This window comes from Aquarana catesbeiana, linkage group LG11, assembly GCF_042186555.1.
Source record: "Aquarana catesbeiana isolate 2022-GZ linkage group LG11, ASM4218655v1, whole genome shotgun sequence".
In the NCBI taxonomy this organism is placed as follows: Eukaryota; Metazoa; Chordata; class Amphibia; order Anura; family Ranidae; genus Aquarana; species Aquarana catesbeiana.
The window spans coordinates 221,513,877-221,538,704 of record NC_133334.1 but is presented as its reverse complement, the minus strand read 5'-3'; the positions used below and the strand labels follow the sequence as shown (position 1 = coordinate 221,538,704).

The window sequence follows — 24,828 nt, the reverse complement described above, 5'->3', positions numbered from 1 at the left end:
ATACACACGCATATGTATTTGAGCTTTGGGGTGCACACCCTAATGCAATAGGCTGCGCACACCTATGACTGTCACCCCTCTGTCCAAGGTTTTACTTACCTCCTCATAAAAAGAAATCAGCTTTGTTTGACTACTTCTGTCTTTCACAAATCCATGATGTCTGTTGCTTAAAATGTTTTTTTTCCAACAAGAACTCGTCTATGTGGTCTTTTATTAAACTCTCCAGTATCTTCCCGACTATAGAAGTTAAACTAACTGGTCTATCGTTACTTGGTAAAGACTTTGATCCCTTTTTAAATATGGGCACCACATTCGCCCTGCGCTATTCCAGTGGTACCATTCCAGTTATTAACGAGTCTCTAAAAATAAGAAACAATGGCCTTGAGATGACAGAGCTCAATTCTTTTATGATCCATGGGTAAATGCCATCTTGTTCTGTTGCTTTATCCACCTTTATTCTGTCTAAATATTTCTCTACCATATCCCTTTTGAGCCATTGTGGATCATTTGGGGCTGTGTCAATACCACCCCTATTATGGACATGAGCTCCCCCATGCTCCTTTGTATACACAGAACAGAAGAAAGTTTTTAATAAATTTGCCTTCTCTTTGCCCCCCCGTCACCCACTCTAGATTATTTTGTAAAGAGCCTACATGCTCAGACCTGACCTTTTTCTATTAATATATTTGAAGAATTTTTTGGGGTTTGTCCTACTATCTTTTGCAATCTGTCGTTCGTGTTGAATTTTTGCGTCCTTGATTTCCTTTTATATTCTTTGTAACATTTAAACGATGATAGCGTTCCTTCATTTTTATATAAAAAAGCTCTTTTTTTATTATTTATAGCCATTTTAACTTTGGGCGTGAGCCACATAGGTTTTATTTTAAGTCTTTTAAATTTATTGTCCATGGGAATATACTTTGCAGTGAGTTTACATACAGTCACTTTGAAGAATTCCCATTTCTGTTCTGTGTCCATTGATGCCAATATTCCCTCAACAGCCCTCATCCTTGGAAAATTTACTCTCCTATGCCCTGTACACACGATAGGATTTTCCAACAAATGTTGGATGTGAGCTCGTTGTCGGAAAGTCCGACCGTGTGTATGCTCCATAGAACATTTCTTGTTGAAATTTCCGCCAACAAATGTTTGAGAGCAGGTTCTCAAATTTTCCGACAACAAAACTTGATGCCGGAAATTCCGAGCGTGTGTACATAAGTCCGCAGCACAAAAGTCCACGCATGCTCAGAATCAAGCAGAAGAGCCGCACTGGCTATTGAACTTAATTTTTCTCAGCTCGTCGTACGTGTTGTACGTCACCGCATTCTTGACGTTCGGAGTTTCCGACAACATTTGTGTGACCATGTGTATGCAAGACAAGTTTGAGCCAACATCTTTCGGAAAAAAATCCACGGTTTTGTTGTCGGAAAATCCTGTTGTGTGTACAGGGCATTAGAGTTAAGTGTTTTTGTCTTACCCGTATGTGTTTGTTGCTTACAGCTAACATTAAATGAAATCATGTTATGGTCACTCCTACCCAGATGCTCATTTATATGAATATTGGTAATAAGCTCTGCATGGTTTGAGATTACCAGGTCCAGCAGAGCCTCATTCCTAGTCGGGGCCTCAATAAACTGGACCATAAAATTGTCTTGTAATAGGTTTATAAATTTTTGCCCTTTAACTGTCCCAGCAGTGCCATTACTCCAGTCCATTTTCGGGTAGTTAAAATCCCCCATTATTATCACTGTTCCAGCCCTTGCAGCCCTTTCTATCTGTGCAAGGAGCTGAGTCTCTACCTCCTTACTAACACTGGAAGGTCTATAACAAACGCCAATGACCTTTGAAGTACGCACACCCATGTACAGTTCCACCCATAATGCTTCAGACGCATAACACTCTCCATCAACTAGGTCCTCTTTGAGATCACTTCTTACATAGAGACAGAAATCATCCACCCCTCTGCTTTACCCTGTCTTTCCGAAAGAGAGCATAGCCAGGAATATTATTCCATTTATCCCTGCTTATAACACGCAGAAATTATATTGTGTGTGACACATCTATATCCCCATACCATTTTTTTATCTGTTTTAGGAGCAGCAATATGCCAAATGGATGGCTGGATGCCGTCTGGCTGCTAAAGGACGCACTATGGGTGACTCCTCTTATGATGCAGAAGTACAAAGTATTCTCTCCTTCTTAGACCTCCAGAAATCCAACGAAAATACTGCAGCTGAATCTATCAACATGCTTGCCTTGGTGTCACCACGTTACCAGAAAAAACTCAAACTGAAGCAGGTAACGAGAAAAATGATACATGGAGCCTAGTCTAAATTATTTAGTGATGTTTGTATAGTGTGTGCAGTTTTAGTTCAAGAGAACACGTGAAGCATCAATTTAAAATAATGTTTTCTTTTACCCTAGTTATCCCCTCGTATTCTGGAGGCATATCAGAATATAGCGCAGATTTCTCTAGTAGAAGCAAAACTACGATTTGTTCAGGACTGGCAATCCTTACCAGACTTTGGAATCTCATATTTTGTTGTAAGGTTAGTGATATCCTTTTTTTTTTATAATTTTAGAACCTTCATGCTTTATTTCTAACTATTTTATTTCTTTCCTTGGTTATAAAATTAAACTTCAGGAAAAATGAACAGTTTTTAGTCTATTTATACATTTATAAAAACACAGTACATTTTTTTAAACTACCACCTATATAGCGCCTCAAACCTATTTTTATATTATCTTTCTACAAATCCCTGTCAAGTAAAATCAAACTAGATGGTCTATTTATAAAAACAATTGCTGTGCGAGTGAAGCAGCATTTGCGTAAAAGTCACCAATAATACCCTTGTGAATGTTTTTAACATGTGCGAAAGGATATTGTAATTTATTTTAAGGTGAATGTACGTAATTAAAATCTGTTTAATAATATACATGTTACAGTTACAGTATGGCTCTCTTTGTCGAATATAGGCAGTACTGAATGCAACATATTATAAGTAATTTTAACTAAGAGAGAATACATTCAATCCTAGGAGAAAATAAGCTAAGAACATTTGATCAGAATAGAAAATACCTGAGGCACATTCATCAATTTTGCGTGTGAAAAATTCCTAAAATAGATGAGCCAGTTCTGGGTAATTGACACAGAACAATTGTACATGCAATTTTGCTGGATGAACAGCTCTGCAAGTCTTTTTATAAAAAATGTGTGAAAACGTTAGACTTTTTAGAGAATGTAATGTCATCCACAGTTTATACAGTGCTGACAGCAGCCAAATGTATTAGTGATGGAAATAGTTTCTTTGGACCAGCTTGGTTCAAATTACTTTTTAAAGTTAAATCAAACCTGGAGTTCAGCTTTAAGGGCCACACACCACGAGAAAGAAATCCAAACAGGCCCGAGAATATCATGGGACCAGCCTGAACACTTCTAACAAAGGTAAGTATAAAATTTGCTAGGGAATCAATCTTGAATTCCTCCTGGAAAAACAGTTCCCTTTCTGACATGTGGCTGTACCTAGGCATCCTGGTTCTGTAGCCTCATAGCTACATATCTGCAGTGTGAAATCCTCTAGAACATACAGTATCACAAGAACATTCTCCTAATGACTGGTATTCACAGATTTGGTGTTGTCACTGCTGTATATCTGAGGGCAAGCAATGCGTGAGTTTCTCTGCTTCTGTGTGTAGGCAGGTGGCGGTGCCTACAAAGAGGGTTCTGTTTTAGTAAGTTTAGTTAGCCTGGCCAGGCTAGGAAGGGGATATATGGGTTTGGACTCCTTTCTTTGGTTTTTTGGGCCCTGCCTTCCTTCCTATGAATATGTAAGAGGGGAAAGGCCGGGTTTGAGAGCCGCTGACGCACATGGGATACTGAGAAATGGCTGCTGCTGCATGTAGTCCCACAAAAGACCTGCATCTGCCTAATCATGGTCTTTCACCTTTTAAGGTACGCCTAGGTAGTTTCAGCTAGTCATTTAGGGGTGGACTATATTTCTTTTGTATGGAGGTTGCTTCGAGGAGAGTTTTCAGTAATAGCTAATAAAAATGTTTCAAGCCTGGTCTAAAGTTATTCAGTGGGTGCATGGTAGAATATGGAGCATCAGAAGAACAGGGCCTGTAAAGCACACATGAAATATGAAGCAAGGTCACTACTAAAGGAGGTTACCCCGGCAGGAAAATTGGAGTTGGAGAGCAGTTGCCATAGGTAACCAAGAACTGGTGAGGAGTGTAAAGCAGCTAGTCAGGAAGCATGGTACCTGGTAAAGGTAAAAGGTCCCCCAGTAGTGAGGGGGTTGGTGTTCTGGCTCCCTCCCTAGTGGTCGGTTCCTCAAAGTATCCAGGACCAAACCCACAGTAAGGAGACAGTAGGGAGACCCCATATACCTAGCCGCATGGTACAGGAGAGTGTTTTGACATTCTGTCACTGGGTGCGAGGTGGCAGAGGGCACAGATTCAGTAGTGTCCCTCCTAATGCAAGATACATGAGAAAGGTATGTAGCAACACGGGACAGTAAGTTACAGTGGAATATATATATTTCACTACTGCACAGTGTGTGGCCCATCTCTTGATTTTCACATTAACGCGGCCCCGTCTGGTCTCAGGCATTGATGAGCGTGTCCACACAAGGAGAGGTACACCCAAATGCAGGGTAATTAGGTCTCGCCCACATGTGTTTCTCATTGTGTGGATCCTAAAACTGTCCTGCTGCATCATGATAATTATCTCACCAGTAATCAGAGAAGCAAGTCTGACACGAAGAAGCAAAGTGTCAGGAACCATGAATCAGATGGAGACAGAAAACGCAGTAAAAATCACACCTTTTAATATAATGGTAAAAATGGTACAAATAGTAAACATAGTCAAAACATAGCCAGGGGACAGTAGCCAGAGCGGGTAGTCAGAACAAGCCAGTAAATCAGGAAGCCAAAGATCAGCGTAGTCGGAGGCAGCTGACAGGATCAGGAACCAGAAGGGACATCAGCCAGGCAAGTCTTCAACAGGAACACAACAGAGAGTCTCCAGATATGTTTGACCAAGTCAAAGGCACAGAAGAAATTAACCAGGCAGTTTAAATAGCCAGAAGGGGCTGGCTGTAGCCTGGACTGACGAGAAGGAAATGATCACCAGGTGAGCCACTGTGGTACTGGCAATTAACCAACAGCTGAGCCACCTGAGCACTGAGAAGGGAGGGCTGAGAGCCCAGCCCTGACACAAAGCCCTGCTTGTCTACAAAGACAGCTACCTATCCAGAGAGACACAGTGTAGAACAAATCATGGTAAGTCAGTAATGATGAAATGTTTAGTTGTAGGGATCTTATGCTCAATACTTGTGACTATTTATTTGCCCTCTGTTTGCCTTTTTTTTGGGCACAGGTACCACAGAACTGGACATTAAGCAGTCAGTCAAAGTCATTTTAGTGGATAATTATCCCTCCCTCTAGAGCCCTGGTGCCCAACATGCAGCCTGACAGCCCTCTGTCCCTGACAGCCCAACCTGTCACTGAATGAGAGAGACTGTACTGTGGGCAGAGACAGTTGTCTCCGCTGACAGTATGAGAACAATCCTGGCTTGGGGAGAGTATGTGATGAGAAAGTGATCACCAATTCCACAACCACCAATGCCCTGGGTAGGGAGGATAATTTTCACTGCTACGGACCACAATGAAGGGGGGCATAAAATTCACTTCCAGTGACCAGGAATGCAGTGGGGAGGAGGGTTAAATATCACTGCCAGTGACCAGCAATGCAGGAGACAGGAGGGTTAAATATCACTGCCAGTGATCAGCAATGCAGGGGAGGAGAAGGGGGTTAAACTGCCAGTAACCGGTAATGCACGGGAAGGGGGTCATTTTCACTACCGCTGCAGGGGTTTTAATAGTACTGACACCAGTGCTGGGGGTTATTTTTTGCACTCCATGACACCAATGTAAGAGGTTATTATTGAACTCATTGACACCAGTGATGGGGGTTTTTATTGAACTCACTAACACCAGTTTTTGGGGTTGTTACTGAACTCACTGACACCAATGATTGGAGGTTATTATTGAACTCACTGACACCAGTGATGGGGGTTATTATTGAATTCACTAACAGCAGTGCTGGGGGTTACTTTTAAGCTCCCTGACACTGATGCTGGGGGTATTGCACTCGCTGGTACCAATGCTAGAGGTTATTATTAAAGTCACTGACTCCAATGTTGAAGATAATTATTGTTGTGACTAAGACCAATGCTTGGGGTTATTATTGCTGTCACTGACACCAATACTGGGGTTATTATTGTGGTCACTGAAACCAATGCTGGAGGTTATTATTGCACTCACTAACACTAATGCTGGGGGTTATTATTGCACTCACTGGCGCCAATGCTGGTAAGTTATTGTACACCAACTTCAGTGTGCATTGTGAAACACTTTAATAAATGCATGAGGACCAACATTTTTGGGCATTGAGGTGCTGGGGGCCGCATTGAGGCCTGCAATAGTTTTCAGGTTGATCATCACTGCTCTAGAGTCTAAATTCCAAACCTCTACATTTGATAAGCTGGTCATAGATGGACCAACATTTGTCCAGTTCAGCAGGAACTGGACAAATTTCGATCTGCCTTCAGGCCTTTCCTGTCCCAGAGAAGTCGATCTAATGATTGACTTCTCTTGAGCTGGCTTGGAAAGTTTTCCTTCAGTCAGTGCTAGAGTTAATCGGCTGCAGTGCTGATTGGTGTATTCTGACAGCAGAGGAGTCCCAGCTGTCAGAATACAATAACACCATGTTCATCCACACAACCTCGCTTGTGTGGATGAGAAAAGCCTACATTTTTTTTTTTTTTTTTCGACGAGCCCCCTGGTTGATGGAAAGAAACTGATCTATGTATGCCCAGCCATAGACTAACAACTATGAAAGTAAAATCATATAATGGAAATGCTCATCAAAATTACATTTAAGTAAGCATTGTATTACCGACTCAAAATATGTACCTATTTTAACACTTGCCTGACATTATCATTATATCATTATAAATTGCATATGGCCAGCAACCGAAGTATTTAGATTTAGAATATAGCTGGAGATGGGGAAAAAAAACTGCATTTAAAGCATTATGTTCTACTATGTGGATAGGTTTCTGTGGTTGCATTGAAGAGAGCCTGCATTGGTATCAAAGGTACTAACAAAGAATGGGCAAACTATTAACTAAAATAATCTGTTGTAAAAATATATTTTTGATACAATAGGTTTAAAGGTGCTCGTCGGGATGAGATACTGGGTATTGGCAGCAACCGTTTAATAAGAATTGACCTAAATGTTGGAGACGTGGTGAAAACCTGGATGTACAATAATATGAAGCAGTGGAATGTTAACTGGGACATCAGACAGGTGAGGAAGTCCGCTTAAATGTTCTATTCCAAAATGACCCATTACCATAACTCAAAAGAACTATGTCCAGTCAGGTTTTTATAGCTTACTGCATCCCAGTTGGGGGATTTCCCCTTTTGTCCTGTCCTGGTTACAACACTGTTGCTGGAACAATAAATTAGGGAGATTCTCCAACAGGGATATGAACAGCAACACAAGATGATGAAAGTTGTAGCTTTCCCCAATTCTATAATTTTGCCTATAGCCCCTATTCTATTGCTGTTGTCTCCCAGTTAAAAATATTTCCCTTCACTTTCTGGTAACAAAGTGAGAAGAATCTTTTCCTCTGATGGACCAAAGTAATATAAGTCAGCATTACATATACAGTCTGAATCGAGCCTTATACAGCAGGTAAAATAAGTATTGAACACGTCACCATTTTTCTAGGTAAATATATTTCTAAAGGTGCTTTTGACATGTCAGTAACAACCCATGCAATCCATGCATGCAAAGAAACCAAAACAAATAAGGTGAGAAATTAAGTTATGTGCAATAAAATGGAATGGCACAGGGAAAACTTATTTAATACAAAAAGGCATGGAAAGTGAAGACACCAGCTGAAATCTATCAGTAATTAATATCATCTGGTTCAGTCTCAACTGATGGCCTACAGAAAGGGGTCTCATTACCAAGGTGTCACACAAGAAACATCTCATGATGGGTATAAGCAAAGCGCTTCCTCAAGACCCTCACAACCTTATTGTTGCAAAACATACTGATGGAATTGGTTACAGAAAGATTTCTAAACTTCTGAATGTTCAAATTAACACTGTTGGGGCCATAATCTGGAAGTGGAAAGAACATAATTTCACCATAAACCAGCCACGACCAGGTGTTCATCGCAAGATTTCTGACAGAGGAGTGAAACGAATTATCAGAAGGATTGTTCAAGAACCAAGGACCACTATGGGAGAGCTTCAAAAAGACCTAGAATTAGCAGGTACAATTGTTTCAAAGAAAACAATAAGCAGTGCACTCAACCGCCATGGCCTGTATGCATGCTCACCACGCAAGGCTCTATTGCTGAAGAAAAAGCATGTTGAAGCTCGTTTAAAGTTTTCTGCACAACATTTAGACAAGCCTGTGAAATACTGGGAGAATATAGTCTGGTCAGATGAGACCAAAATTTAACTCACTGAATGCCATAATACACACCATGTGTGGAGGTCAAATAGCATCACCCCAAAAACACCATACCAACAGTGGAGGTTGAAACATCATGGTGTGGGGCTGTTTTTAAGCATACAGTACTGGCAAACTTCAGATCATTGAAGGAAGGATGAATGGAAAATGTACCATGAAATTATTGATAAAAATCTGCTGCCGTCTACCATGAAATTATTGATAAAAATCTGCTGCCATCTACCAGGATGATGAAGATGAAACGAGGATGGACATTTCAGCAAGACAATGATCCCAAACACAAAGGAAACTCTCAATTGGTTTCAAAGAAAGAAAATGAAGCTGCTAGAATGGACCAGCCAATCAGCTGACTTGAATCCAATAGAAAATCTATGGAAAGAATTAAAGATCAGAGTTCATAGAAGAGGCCCACTGAACCTTCAAGATTCAAAGACTGTTTGTGTGGAAGAATGGGCCAAAGTCACACCTGAGTAATGCATATGACTGGTTTCTCCATACAGGAGGCATCTTGAAGATGTCATTACCAACAAAGGATTTTGTACGAAATATTAAAAAATTTTCTTCAGTTAGCCTGTTCAATACTTTTTCCCAGTGTCATTCCATTTTATTACACATAACTTCACTTCTGAACTTATTTGTTTTGGTTTCTTTGTATACATGGATTGCATGGGTTGTTACTGACGTGGTGAAAATTTCCTGTCAATAGCACCTTTAGAAATATATTTATCTAGAAAAATGGTGACGTGGTACTTATTTTATCCGCTGTATATACAGTATACACAAGTCCTCTAAGGCCTCGTACACACATTACAAAAATCACAAGGAAAAAGTCTGAAGACGAGCTGTTCTGCCGGATTTTCGGATCGTTAGTATGGTGCAGTCGACAGACGATTTGACGTTTACATCAGAGAAAAGCTAGATGTGCAGGCTATAAAATTTTTGTCTGATGTGAACTCCACAGCTGATTTTTGAATGGTCAGTACAGAAATCCATCACACAAAAGTCAAAAGTACAAACACGCATGCTTGGAATCAAGGAACGACTGGGAAGAGTTCTGTCTTGTAAACTACTGTTCATAATCTGGAATTAACATTCGTGGCGTGGCAATTGATGAAATGTCAAAATTCTCATCTTCTTTAATGGGATAATAATATAGCTGCTTTGCATGTAGTTATGCCAAATGTATTTTAAAAGGCATTTGTTTTGTACGATCTGAAAATCGCAAATCAACGCTCACCAAACTTCTACTAACATGAAATTAGCAGAAGGGGCCCAAAGGGTGGCGCTTGAGAAATGACCTACCTTATTATACTCTCATAGTACGTCACTACGTTCATGTTTGTCAAACGACAATTTGCGTATCGTTAGTATGCTAGACAAGAATCCTGCACACGCCCTTTTGACAAAAATCAGACGCTCGGTCGTATAACAATCAGACCGTGTGTATGAGGCTTTACTGTCCCGAAAGGCACCTGCAGTAGGGGATGAATATATGGAGCTACATGTATAATCCTGAAAAAGAGGAAAAAGGATAGTGTTACCAGCATCAACCAACAACATTCCAGCTGCTATTTTCTAATGCAGATTTAGAAAAAGATAGTCTCTGAGAATGAAATTAAAACATGTTATTGGTTCTGTTGGGTAGCTCTACCATACTTTTATCCAGTGTTATGTCCACCCGGCCGTTTATGTGCAGTGGCCGGGTGGGAAGAAGTTAAAGGAAGAAAAGTTTGAAGTATGAGTACTTCACCTTGTGCTTTATATGTTCTTTGTTTCAGGTTTCCATTGAGTTCACAGAGAACATTAATGTTGCCTTTACTTGTGTCTCTGCTCCATGTAAAGTTGTTCATGAATACATAGGAGGTTACATCTTTATGTCTACACGAGCTAAAGACGGATCCAAGGGTCTCAATGAAGAGTTGTTCCATAAACTGACTGGTGGCCATGAGGCTTTATAATCATTTTTGTGTTGTTCCCCCAATAATCATCCAATCATGTGTTTCTGTCTAAAATAATTAGACCCCTTCAACGGTTCTAGATGACAATGCATAGCAGCATTCCCCAACTTATATTCTCTGTCATGGTCCAATGTTCTTCTGATCTGATGAAGCTGTAAAACCCAGTATGTCTGATTACAATACTTGCTGTGGATGTAGCACTGAGTTATAAACTCTTAGTCAGTGCTATGCTGCCTTTTTTTGGCTTCCACAGATCACTTATTTAGTCTTCAAAGCCAACCCTAGGGTTAGGGTAACTAGAAGGACCCTAACCCATTAGATACATGTTTCTTTTGAATGGAGCAGTAAAAACTAAAAAGTGAAGAATCTGTCTGAGGCAGCATTACAAAATGATTGTAAAACACTGGGGTGCGTCAGGTAGAAATTGTAAAATACATATAAAAATAATTTCATGAGATGCTTATGGCTAGATGATGAAGAGGTACAGAAGCTGTGTAAGTAATCCAGCGCACCCTATGAGACACTGAAGATGACGTCAAGCATTTCAATTACCTTTCTGTTGTACAGAGTCGATGAGAGATTTCCCAGTTTACAATCTTCCAAATTACCCACATACAGGATCATATTTGCAGACATACCTTTACACCAGTGGTACTTACATATATACATAATATATGCTGTAATTTGTATGTCTCTCTTATGTAATTTACACAATGCTTTCACTGTTGGTTGAAGTGTACAACTGTACAATTGAAGTGTACAACTGAAGATGACCCGCGTCAAGCATTTCAATTACCTTTCTGTTGTACAGAGTCGATGAGAGATTTCCCAGTTTACAATCTTCCAAATAACCCACATACAGGATCATATTTACAGACATACCTTTCTACCAGTGGTACTTGCATACATATATAATATATGCTGCAATTGTATGTCACCCTTATGTAATTTACACTATGCTTTTACTATTGGTTGAAGTGTACAACTCTTTGTCATATAATATTAAAGATTGGTTCTGCAAATAAGACAACTGGAGAATGTAATGAATCATACTGTACAAAAGGTAGCCAGCATAAAAAATAAATGTAATTTAGACTCCAGAGTCATGCCTGATATAGTAAATAAGGCTCAATAATGTAGATCAGCCTTTTTCAACCAGGGTGCCTTGACAAAAATTGTTAAAAAATTGTAAACAAACCAGCAGGTGGATGAAGCCTGCCTTTTAGTTGCACAAAGCCACAGATTTTCATTATGCGCCATTATGACTTTCTAGACCAGGGGTCTTCAAACTTGGGCCTTCAGTTGTTCAGGAACTACAATTCCCATCATGCCTAGTCATGTCTGTGAATGTCAGAGTTTTACAATGCCTCATGGGATGTGTAGTTCCTGAAACAGCTAGAGGGCCCTAGTTTGAGGATCCCTGTTCTGGACACTGGCATCCTAACAACCAATGATATCATCAGTTGATAAGGAGGATGTCTGTCGCCTCCACAGCATCCTTGTTTGACCCTCCCCTGCCCCTTTCCATCAGCCTTGGGGTGACTTTAGCTGATGAAGAGCAATTGAGGGAGAAGAGAAACATTTCAAAACTTCAGCAGCGCTAAAGATTTTAAATAGAAGCTCAAAAATCTGTATATTCAGCTGAAAACTGGAGAAGCCATAGTGCTTTACAAATAAAAGGTCATATGTGATTCATCTGTTGTTTAAAACTGGAGAAGCCAAAGTGATTTGCAAATAAATGTTCATAAGTGATTCATCAGTTGTTTAAAAACTTCAACAATTGAAACATCTAGTGCTTGAGATCCATCTAGGAATTGCACTCACAAGAAAGAAGATCTATGGAAAGCCTTGTGGTGTATCTGAAGTGGCTGTGATTGCTGCCAAACGAACATCAATCCAATCCACAGTGACCGATCAGAAAATAGGGAGGTCAGCACTCTTGTCTTCTAATTCACCTAGATCCAGTCAGCTGAAAGCTATCCTTAGTACTCAGGCAAATAAGGAGAGAGGAAGCCTCATAGTGTAAAACTGTAAAGCTTTTAATATCCGAAAAAAACACCCCTGCCTTATTGCATTGAACTTACAAATAAGTAAAAAAATAGGGCATCCAATAAATGGTAGCGTGGTACTCGTCCGTGGTGGTTCCCGGGGAGAGCCCAAAGTGAATGACTTGTAGGCAAGCCATGTGGTACACCTAGATGCGTTTCGTGAATCCGTCTTTATCAATGATTGATAAAGACGGATTCACAAAACGCGTCTAGGTTTGCCACACGGCTTGCCTACAGGTCATTCGCTTTGGGCTCTCCCCGGGAACCACCATGGATGATTACAGCTCACCGACAGGTGGTCAGATTCTCATAACGGAATGTACCACGCTACCATTTATTGGATGCCCTATTTTTTTACTTGTTTGTAAGTTCAATGTAATAAGGGAGGGGTGTTTTTTTCGGATATTAAAAACTTCGTTTAGTAGCGTTCGCAGCCACTTCACATACACCACAAGGCTTTCGATTGATCTTCTTTCTAGTGAGTGCAATTCCTAGAGGGATCTCAAACACTAGATGAATCGATTGTTGAAGTTTTTAAACAACTGATGAATCACATATGAACTTTTATTTGTAAAACACTATGGCTTCTCCAGTTTTCAGCTGAATATACAGATGTTTGAGCTTCTATTTAAAATCTTTAGCGCTGCTGAAGTTTTGAAAGATTACCTTTTGATTGAAATTATTCCAAATCGTAGTTTTGATTGCTTCCCTTGTTTCAGGAATTTTTTTCATTATAGCAGCTGCCTCACCTCTAACCTTGGGTATCCTATGTGAATGTTGCTGTATTATGTAAAACTATTAGAATAGTTTTTTACATTTTAGAATGGGGTACCTTGAGACTATTCATATTTTAAAGGGTGGCTTGACTGAAAAAGGTTGAGAAACACTGGTGTAGATACACAACGGAATAAACATTTGCTAAAGGTACGCATTTTACGCAGGTACACGTTTAAAGAATTAATGCAAGCCTTCTGAATTTATTTACTGCCCGGCAATAGTAAACTTGGCTTGGAAATGGGAAGATTTATTTGTCAATCAATATAAACAGTTTTAAGGATGGGGCCAACAACCACTCAATACCAGGTGGAGGTTCAATAACTATGTTTAAGCCAAGTTCTGAAGTGATATGTAAACCTGAATAATTGGCATTCGACCGAGCATAGCTTAACTGCAAGGATTTGTTCTTTGTTAAACCTGCCTCTACATTGATTGCAAGAACATTAAAGTATAATTGGTGCACACAGACAGGTATCTGCCTACTTAAAGAACATTCAGTCCAACAGTTATAGTTTAGGTAAAGTGGTTTGGGATTGAAGCCTTTTTTTTTTCTTTTTTTGCTGTCTGTTCTTCTGGTGAGGAGATTAACTTTCTCTATGTGTTCTTGTGTCCATTGTTATCACAAGAGAATGTAATAGGAAATCAACATTTTACAGTTATCAATGACAACAGGATTTGAGGGGAAATGTCCCATTGTTGATATCAGCTTTCATGGTAACTAAGAGAAGATTTCCTCTTACTTCCTGTTATGTTTTTGGGACAGGAAGTAACATGAAATCTATCAAGTGGGATGAAGACAGAATAAAAATATCCCAACAGTGGTTTTAACATATCCCTACTTTATCCAAAACTATAAAGAAAATTGTTGTGGCTATAAAAGTACTTCTTTTGTGGTGAAGAGAATACATGTGCATTGTGGACCCACAAAAATAACGTGTATCTACATGCAGAGACAGATATTAACAAAAACCATTTCTGACAGAAACATGGGTGCTGCCATTGCTGATCTCTTATTTTGTAAATGTTAGTTGCCTGGCTGTCATGCTGATCCTCTTGTTTCAGTGCTTTGAGTCAATAACCCAGGACAACCATGTAGATGGGGACTTCTGACATTTCTTGGTCTTTCTGGAAAAGCACACATGTTCCAGGTCTGTTACTCAGAAAGCACAAGTTATTACATAATAATTCTGTTTCCAGTGGTCTTTCAGGGGGGTTTCTTGAGAGATGTCTCTGCCCACCCACAAGGAACACAAACCTAGAAAGTTTAAAAATCCTCCTGTAACTCCAAGCCATCAGTATTAGCAAAGTTATGTAGGACAACATTATTAAGATAAACATTAAAGAGGGACATCCTGGAGGATTCCTGGAAAACATAGTGTTCAGGTAGTAACATGTTTTTCCCAAGTTATCCTCCAGGCCAATTTATTTGTAATATTAGCAGGATGTATCCCCATGGTGAGACCACTGCATATAGTGCCTTTCTACCCAACCCACTACAATACAGCCTTACAACTACCATGTTTTATATAATAAAGCAACTACCAACAATGACAGCCACATGACAGCTATTAGGTTTATATTGCAACTAAACTATGGGGGTTATTTACTAAAGGCAAATCCACTTTGCACTACAAGTTCACTGCAAGCTTGTAAGCTTGTTCAGTGCAGATGCAAGGAAAATAAAAAACAGCATTTTAGCTTGCACATGATTGGATGATAAAATCAGTAGCGCTTCCCCTCATTTCAGATCTTCCGCTCAGATCTACAGGGACTGCACTTGAAAGTGTATTTCAAGTGCACTTGCAGTGCACTTGTAGTGCAAAGTGGATTTGCCTTTAGTAAATAACCCTCTATATGTCATGTTAGTGTGCAAAAAGCATGCATGGTGGCTTAACTGTAAGCAATCGCTGATGCTACAGATTCCATATTACATGGGAATGTCCTGTATAACCATTACAAATCTATGATTGCAAACAATGTGAAGCATGCCCTGCAAACAACACAACCCTAAAGTTATATATATCTAAGCTCATATAAAATGTATATTGATTCCCAAAAAGCTGCATGTAAAATGAATACCATTGCTCCATATATTGCATAACATCATAAATGAAGCATCTGCTAAAGCAGATTGTAATCCAGGTGGGAACTGAACCCATGGTCCAAAAACTGCAAGGCTAGTAAACAATAAATCACCTACAGTGGGACAAAAAAGTATTTAGTCAGCCACCAATTGTGCAAGTTCTCCCACTTAAAAAGATGAGAGAGGCCTGTAATTGTCATCATAGGTATACCTCAACTATGAGAGACAAAATGTGGAAAAAAATCCAGACAATCACATGTCTGATTTTTGAAAGAATTTATTTGTAAATTATGGTGGAAAATAAGTATTTGTTCAATATAAAAAGTTAATCTCAATACTTTGTTATATATCCTTTGTTAGCAATGACAGAGGTCACACGTTTTCTGTAAGTCTTCACAAGGTTGTCACACATTGTTGCTGGCATGTTGGCCCCATTCCTCCATGCAGATCTCCTCTAGAGCAGTGATGTTTTGAGGCTGCCGCTGGGCAACACGGACTTTCAACTCCCTCCAAAGGTTTTCTTTGGGGTTGAGATCTGGAGACTGGCTAGGCCACTCCAGGACCTTGAAATGCTTCTTACGAAGCCACTCCTTTGTTGCCCGGGCGGTGTGTTTGGGATCATTGTCATGCTGAAAGACCCAGCCACATTTCATCTTCAATGCCCTTGCTGATGGGAGGAGGTTTGCACTCAAAATCTCACGATACATGGCCCCATTCATTCTTTCATGTACATGGATCAGTCGTCCTATTCCCTTTCCAGAGAAACAGCCCCGAAGCTTGATGTTGCCACCCCCATGCTTCACAGTAGGTATGGTGTTTTTTGGTTGCAACTCAGCATTCTTTCTCCTCCAAACATGACGAGTTGTGTTTCTACCAAACAGTTCTACTTTGGTTTCATCCGACCATATGACATTCTCCAAATCCTCTTCTGGATCATCCAAATGCTCTCTAGCAAACCTCAGACGGGCCCGGACATGTACTGGTTTAAGCAGGGGGACACGTCTGGCACTGCAGGATCTGAGTCCCTGGCGGCGTAGTGTGTTACTGATGGTAGCCTTTGTTACGTTGGTCCCAGCTCTCTGCAGGTCATTCACTAGGTCCCCCCGTGTGGTTCTGGGATTTTTGCTCACCGTTCTTGTGATCATTTTGACCCCACGGGGTGAGATCTTGCATGGAGCCCCAGATCGAGGGAGATTATCAGTGGTCTTGTATGTCTTCCATTTTCTAATTATTGCTCCCACAGTTGATTTCTTCACACCAAGCTGCTTGCCTATTGCAGATTCAGTCTTCCCAGCCTGGTGCAGGTCTACAATTTTGTTTCTGGTGTCCTTCGACAGCTCTTTGGTCTTCACCATAGTGGAGTTTGGAGTGTGACTGTTTGAGGTTGTGGACAGGTGTCTTTTATACTGATAACAAGTTCAAACAGGTGCCATTAATACAGGTAATGAGTGGAGGACAGAGGAGCCTCTTAAAGAAGAAGATACAGGTCTGTGAGAGCCAGAAATCTTGCTTGTTTGTAGGTGACCAAATACTTATTTTCCACCATAATTTGCAAATAAATTCTTTCAAAAATCAGACAATGTGATTGTCTGGATTTGTTTCCACATTTTGTCTCTCGTAGTTGAGGTATACCTATGATGACAATTACAGGCCTCTTTCATCTTTTTAAGTGGGAGAACTTGCACAATTGGTGGCTGACTAAATACTTTTTTGCCCCACTGTAAATGAGGAGGGTGCATATCTACTGGGAGTGAAGATGGCCAAAAAGTTAGAGGGGTTTTTAAACTAGGTGATGGGGGGGCGGTCCAGAGGTAGAGATAGTCAGCGCGGAACATATTCCAGAGGGTAGTATTGGGGGCATTAGTGGTAGGTTGACTAAAGCACATAAACCCAAGGTAAGTATAGTAACAAGTCCTAGTTGCAATCTCAGAACACCCAATAAGAGGATAGTATGCGACCGGTCTAAACTACATAGCATGTTCACCAATGCCAGGAGTCTGGCGGACAAGATGGGAGAACTAGAGCTACTGTTGTACAAGGAGGATTTAGATTTTGTGGGAATTTCAGAGACTTGGTTCAACAGCTCTGATTGTCTGGCAACCATTCAAGGGTATTTCCTATATCGCAGGGATAAAGAGGGCAAAAAAGGGGGAGGGCTATGCCTGTATATCAAAAATGATGTACAAGTGAATGTGAGAGATGACATTACTAAGGGAGCAAGGGAGGAGGTGGAATCCTTATGGGTAGAGCTGCAAAGGGATGAAACTAAGGGGAGAGTAAAACTGGGAGTATGCTATAGGCCCCCTAACCAGAGGGAGGAGGCGGACCTCCTATCACAATTTGGATTAGCGGCAAGGATGGGAAGTGTCATCATAATGGGGATTTTAATTATCCAGACATAGACTGGGTGGAAGGAACCGCGCATTCATCTAAGGTTCACCAATTCCAAAATGTCTTGCAGGACAATTTCATGGGTCAGATGGTAAACACACCAACTAGAAATTAAGCGTTACTAGACCTACTGATTACCAACAGTACAGACCTAATCACGAATGTGGAAATACGGGGTAATTTAGGAAACAGTTTCAGTATAAATCATACAAATTGGGATAAAATCTTAGGAACAAAGAACACAGAGGAGAAATGGGTATGCTTTAAGAGCATATTAAATAAGGGCATTAGTCAGTGCATCCCAATGGGAAATAAATTTAAAAGAGCTAATAAAAGTCCCGGGTGGCATAACTCCAATGTAAAAATGCATATAAAAGCAAAGGAGAAGGCCTTCAAAAAAATTCAAGGCTAAGGGATCATCATCAACATTCCAACTTTACAAAGAATGCAACAAGAAATGTAAGGGTGCAATCAGGGCAGCTAAGATAGAACACGAAAGGCACATAGCGAAGGAGAGTAAGAAAAACCCAAAGAAATTCTTTAAGTACATAAATAGTAAGAAAGAGAGGTCAGATCATATTGGCCCCATAAACAATGATGGGAAGGGAATCTGGTTACTATGGATGGAGAGATGGTGAAGGTATTGCATTTATTCTTCTCAGTCTTCACGAGGGAATTGGGGGCCTTTAGTAACCAAAACTGCAATGTTTATCCTCATGACACGTCACAGGAAGCACCCTCATGGCTAACAGAGGACAGAATTAGAAATAGACTTGAAAAACTTTACATTAATAAGTTACCAGGACCAGATGGCTTGAACCCGAGGGTTCTTAAGGAACTCAGTCAAGTAATTACCAGATCATTGTCCCTAATTTTTACGAACATTATACTGACTGGAATGGTACCAGCTGATTGGAGAAAAGCCAATTTAGCGCCAATATTTAAAAAAGGGCCAAGATACATTCCTGGGAATTACAGACCAGTTAGCCTAACATCAATTGTATGCAAGCACTTGGAGGGGATGATAAGGAACTATATACAAGATTTTAGTAATGACAACGGTATCATTAGCAGTAATCAGCATGCATTCATGAAGAATCGTTCTTGCCAAACCAATCTATTAACCTTCTATGAGGAGGTGAGCTGCCATCTAGATAAAGGAAGGCCCATAGACATGGTGTATCTGTATTTTGCAAAAGCATTTGATACAGTTCCCCATAAACTTTTACTGTACAAAGTAAGGTCAGTTGGCATGGACCATAGGGTGAGTACATGGATAGAAAACTGGCTACAGGGGCGAGTTCAGAGGGTAGTGATAAATGGGGAATACTCGGAATGGGCAGGGGTGGAAAGTGGGGTCCCTCAGGGTTCTGTCCTGGGACCAATCCTATAATAAGCTAAGCAGGGCAATAACTTCTCCGCAGGATGTGGAAACCTTGCAAGAAGATCTGAACAAATTAATGGGGTGGGCAACTACATGGCAAATAAGCTTTAATGTGGAAAAATGTAAAATAATGCATTTGGGTGGCAAAAATATGAATGCAATCTACTCACTGGTGGAAGAACCTCTGGGGGAATCTAGGATGGAAAAGGACCTGGGGGTCCTAGTAGATGATAAGCTCAGCAATGGCATGCAATGCCAAGCTGCTGCAAGCAAAGCAAACAGAATATTTTTCATGCATTAAAAAGGGAATTAACTCCAGAGATAAAACGATAATTCTCCCACTCTACAAGACTCTGGTCAGGCCACACCTGGAGTATGCTGTCCAGTTCTGGGCACCAGTCCTCAAGAAGGATGTGCTGCAACTGGAGAGAGTCCAGAGAAGGGCAACAAAACTAATAAAGGGCGGACATTAGTCCGCACTTTATTCAAATAAAACAAATAAAGACATTAGTCATGAGGAAAGGTTGCGAGCACTGAACTTGTTCTCTCTGGAGAAGAGACGCTTGAGAGGGCATATGATTTCAATGTACAAATACCGTACTGGTGACCCCACAATAGGGATAAAACTTTTCCGCGTAAGAGAATTTAATAAGACACACGGCCATTCACTAAAATTAGAATAAAAGCGGTTTAACTTTAATCCCTTCCCAACCATCCACCACAGTTATACTGCGGCAGGATGGCTCCCCTGCGCGAGCCATCGTAGCTGTATGTCGGCTCTTTAAGCTGCTTTTGCAGACATGCGCGGAGCCGATGCACGTGCCTGGTGGGAGCGATGACCGCGATCGATTGTGACAGAACGAGAACGGGGATGTGTATGTGTCTAAACACACACATCCCGGTTCTCTCAGGGGAGTAGAGACAGATCGTGTGCTCCTACTAAGTATAAACACCGATCTCTCTCCTCCCCTAGTCAGTCCCATCCCCCCACAGTTAGAACACACCTAGGGAACACAGTTAACCCCTTGCCCGCCCCTAGTGTTAACCCCTTCCCTGCCAATGACATTTATACAGTAATCAGCTATTTTTAGCTCTGATCACTGTATAAATGTCACTGGTCCCAAAAAGTGTCAAAAGTGTCCGATCTGTCCGCCGCAATCACGATAAAAATTGTTGCTCGCCGCCATTACTAGTAAAAAAAAAAAAAATAATAATAATAAAAATGCCATAAATCTATCCCCTATTTTGTAGACGCTATAACTTTTGTGCAAACCAATCAATATACGCTTATTGTGATTTTTTTTACCAAAAATATGTAGACGAATACATATTGGCTTAAACTGATGAAGAAATTAGTTTTTTCATATTTTGGATATTTATTATTATAGCAAAAACTACAAAATATTGTGGGTTTTTTTTTTCAAAATTTTCGCTCTTTTTTTGTTTATAGCGCAAAAAATAAAAAACGGAGAGGTGATCAAATAACCCCAAAAGAAAGCTCTATTTGTGGGGAAAAAGGGGCATCAATTTTCTTTGGGTACCATGTTGCACGACCGCGCAATTGTCAGTTAAAGCGACGCTGTGCCATATCGCAAAAAATGGACTGGTCAAGAATGGGGTAAATTCTTCCAGGACTGAAGTGGTTAAACTGCGTAGAGGGTTCTTTACTGTAAGAACGGTAAGGATATGGAATTCCCTTCCACAGGTGGTGGTTTCAGCGGGGAGCATCCATAATTTTAAAAAACTATTAGATAAGCACCCAAATGACCACAACATACAGGGATATTCAATGTAATACTAACATAAAATCACAAACACAGGTTGGACTTGATTGTCTTGTGTCTTTTTTCAACCTACTATGTAACTATATGTTGTAGCAGCTTGGACTCTAACGAACAAACCCACAACTCCCCAAGCATGCAATGCATAAGGCTAGGAAAGAGAAAGTATATATGTTACCCCAACATTTCATATTTCCGATATGGGTTTGCGTTACCATGTACTTGTTTGAAAAAGTACCTTGTTCCCTTTGCATTGCTTCCTTTGTGTAAAATACCTGGGGATCCTGCCAATCCCCCTGCTTTCCAATTTAAAATGGACTACACTATGACATAGAAGCACATCAATCCTAGCGTGGTCAGCTTTCTTCTTTGCATTCCACTTGGAAGCGCAGCCTGCCTGTAATCCAATGTTAAGATTTGTGCTGACACGCCCTGTACATAGATCTTCACTAAGAAGATCAGTGTATTGCTGTTTCTCTGCCTCCTGCTGACACGCTCACCGGCAGTCTCCACCCCCAGCTCTGTAAGCACCTTACGCAGCTGAGATCACTTATAAAAATTCATCAACATTAAAAAAAAAAAAAAATAAAATATATATATATATATATATATATATATATATATATATATATATATACACACACACACAAATGTTTTAATGTTTTGCCTTGCATTTTTTAATTTAAACTGATTAGGTTCAAATAAACTTGGAAGTAGACCTAGATGGATGTACGAATGGTTCCACTACTATAGCACCGCTTCATAAAAAAAAAAAAAAACAACATGTATGAGCAGGGATGGTGCTTGACTATTTTGCACCCTAGGCAAGGCCAGCTACTTGGACCCCTCCCCCCATTAAAAAAAAGGGGGGTTGGGGGGCTTAGAGAGGGGGGTGCTGAGAGAGAGAGATCCAGGCTAAGGTGCAGCGGTGAAGCTCCTCTCCTGAGTCCCAGGCTGTCAGGCCTATCTGCCCGTGCCCGTCCCCTTACTGATCACTGCTGTGTGGCGATGGATGCTCGGCCACCCACACCCCAAGGGTGCTGCTGATTGCTACCACACTGCCACAGACAGGGTTGGTGCTAGACAGCTGGGTAGAGGACGAGGTGCACAGACAACCTACAGGTGCCCTTTCCTCCCAGTGGAGAGTAAGTAAGCCAGCGGCTGTGGCTGCGCCCTAGGCGGTAGTGCACCCTAGGCGGCTGCCTAGTTTGCCGAGTGGTAGCACAGGCCCTGTGTATGAGAGTGCTACATGTTTGCAAATGACACAGTGCTCCAGGAAAACATGTTCAGATACTGGCTTTGGGTGCACAGGCTCTCCAGGACCCACCTCTCTAGGCATACAAACACATTAACTGCTGTGTTTTTTTTTCTGAACTACAACTCCCACCATAAAAAGGACTGAAAGACGTGCAAACATAGGAATTTTCTCTCTTTCTTTTTTATTTAAGCAGAAGAAAGTGTCTGCTGATGTGCTAAAAACACCAGGCTGTACCCCAGAAGCTGCTTAAAAGAGGATATAGAATGTATGACAAGAAACACTTTCCCCATATTGCTACAGTGTATAGCCATAAAAAACAAAAAAGCAGCGCTCTATGGGACCAGCATACAAACTTGCAGGCCTTTAGCCAAATCAAGTTAATTTATTAGATGCACGCTTGAAAGAATTTAAAACAACTGTCAATGATAAAATTATAGAAGTTTGCAAAAGCAATCATAAAAACAAATAGTCATTGCTGATATATTGTGAGAAAGATAAGCATGATACCACCAAGATTTCCAGATGATAAGGGGTTAACATCAAACGGTGAGCTTCAACTATCAGTCATTAGATGTTCAACCGGGTCTCTGGAGGGAGCCAACCAGGGAGGAAACATCCAGAGTCACAACTGTGGGTCTGGTGGCTGGATTTGAAAACCGCTGTGCCGCGGGAGGTGTATTGTAGTACACTCCGCTGAAGAATGGAGCCAGAGGAGCTGATCAGGCTGACCGGGGCCGGTGTCTTGCTGAGAATGTTCCCCCGGCGGATAAGGACCCCCCCTGTACTGCACATGCGCTGCGCTTGCGCAGTACGAGCGACTATGGAGCTGCCAAAAATAGACGAAGATGAACAGCTGATCGTCAGCTGTACACGGTGCCTGCACACTACATTCTACCCTATGTCCACGTTAAAGCCCCACTATCCAAGTGGACATAGAGTTAGAATAATAATATGCCGAGCGCATGGAGGCTGTGCCCGAAGCTTGGCAAGCGTAGCGAGCCCGCGAGGGGCCTGTTACAAAGTCTTTTTTTATTAAAATAGTCTTGCCACACAGGCGCCGTGTACAGCTGACTCAGGTGTTCAGCTTCGGCTCTTTTTGGTGGCTCCCTTGTTGTTCCTACTGCGCAAGCGCTGCGCCTGCGCAGTACAGGGGTCATTATCCGCCGAGGAGAACTTTCTCGGCAGAACACCGTGCGCCTGAGAAGACGTGGACGTCGGACTGGAAGCGGAAATGACCGTGATGTAGATCAATTGAGGTGGACCGCAAGCTCTATGTTGCCGTGGCTTACATGTTTTGCGCGCCTGCGCCTTGTCAAAGTCACGGGAGCTATAGCAAGCAACGGAGATAAAAGCACACAAAAAGGGGGTGGGGAGGGAATCAGGCTGCCATGTGATGTTAACCCCTCCTTCATCCTAAAAAAAGTGGTCATATAAATCATGCAGAAATAATTAAACACTGAAAAATAAATCAATAACAATGGTCGAGTACATAAATAAAAAGTATATGTATAAAATGTTCAAATAAAAAATAAAAGAATTAAATAAAAAGAAATTAAATAAAAATTAAAAATAATTAAAATATGTAGGAAGGCCAGTATGGTGGCCTGAATTTATGGGAGGAGCCCGGGGGGTATTTAAGCAGCCCGCTCACCTGTGGTGCTTGTCGGTTTCCTGTGCGCGGTATACGTCACTAGGCCGACGATTCGAATACCAGCGTCCGCAAGTTCTTGTCTCGCAAATTCCCGCATTCGCAATTTCCGTGCTCGAGAGTTTCGAAGTCCGTGTTACCAATTCGTAGTTCGTACCACGCGTCTGGCTCGGCTGTCGCAGGTAGGGTCCCGTCGGACTTTTGTTTTCACGCATTGTTAGATATCATGTCACTAAACCGTGATATCAAACTCACGAATCACTCGCAAATTTCACAACGTAACGCAATGCATACCACTCGCACCATCGTTATGTTACCATTCCTCGTTATTTGAAAAACCACCGCGACGTAGACGTCGCTTCATTTCAGGCATGTCTAAATTGTTACCACGCGTCAGTAGACAACCGTTGTGATTCGCAATTCGCAATTTCTTATCGACGTCAGTTCGATACCAAGTCATTTCTCATTTCAGAACATTTCTAAACATTTCTAACATTTCAAATCATTTCATTCATCTCAGTCACGTACCGCGCTCCGATTAGAATCCAGTCGCATCTAAAGATGCACCGATTCGCTCCGGTGTGCCCCAGTAGTTACGGCCTCATTTCAGTACATGCTCCAGAGTCACGTTCATTATCAGTCGCTCGTCACGACTCACCGATTCGTACCTCTGTCATGGTTATCATTTCACTGCCACGTATCACGTTCCGATACGAATTCAGTCGCATGGAAATGCACCGATTCCTCTCGGTGTGCCCCAGGTATAGGCCACATTTCAGTACATGCTCCAGAGTCCGATTCGCAGTCAGCCGCAACAGCGGCATGATCGATTCGGGCCTCTGTCATGGCAAACAACTGTTACACCTGCACTTACCGCGCTCCGGTTCGAATCCAGTCGCATCTTCGATGCAACGATTCGTTAAGGCGTGCCCCAGGGCCCGGC

General features: G+C 41.3%; 2 protein-coding genes across 4 annotated transcripts in view; one reads left to right on the top strand and one right to left on the bottom strand.

The window, feature by feature from the left end:
• FERMT3 (FERM domain containing kindlin 3) overlaps positions 1–11,545 on the top strand; it is a 95,509-nt gene extending 83,964 nt beyond the window's left edge. The window contains exons 12-15 of the mRNA XM_073605373.1: positions 2,095–2,298; positions 2,425–2,549; positions 7,234–7,375; positions 10,336–11,545. Coding sequence (XP_073461474.1) covers positions 2,095–2,298; positions 2,425–2,549; positions 7,234–7,375; positions 10,336–10,515 — 651 coding nt within the window. The 3' untranslated portion in view covers positions 10,516–11,545. The remainder of the gene's footprint in view (positions 1–2,094; positions 2,299–2,424; positions 2,550–7,233; positions 7,376–10,335) is intronic.
• The window catches only part of TRPT1 (tRNA phosphotransferase 1), an 80,352-nt gene continuing 64,832 nt past the window's right edge, over positions 9,309–24,828 (bottom strand). The window contains exon 9 of one of the 3 annotated variants that reach the window (XM_073605378.1): positions 9,309–10,069. In XM_073605378.1, coding sequence (XP_073461479.1) covers positions 10,056–10,069 — 14 coding nt within the window. In that variant the 3' untranslated portion in view covers positions 9,309–10,055. Of the gene's footprint in view, positions 10,070–13,537; positions 14,596–24,828 lie in introns of those variants that run through there. The other 2 variants (XM_073605376.1, XM_073605375.1) reach the window with 2 other exon arrangements.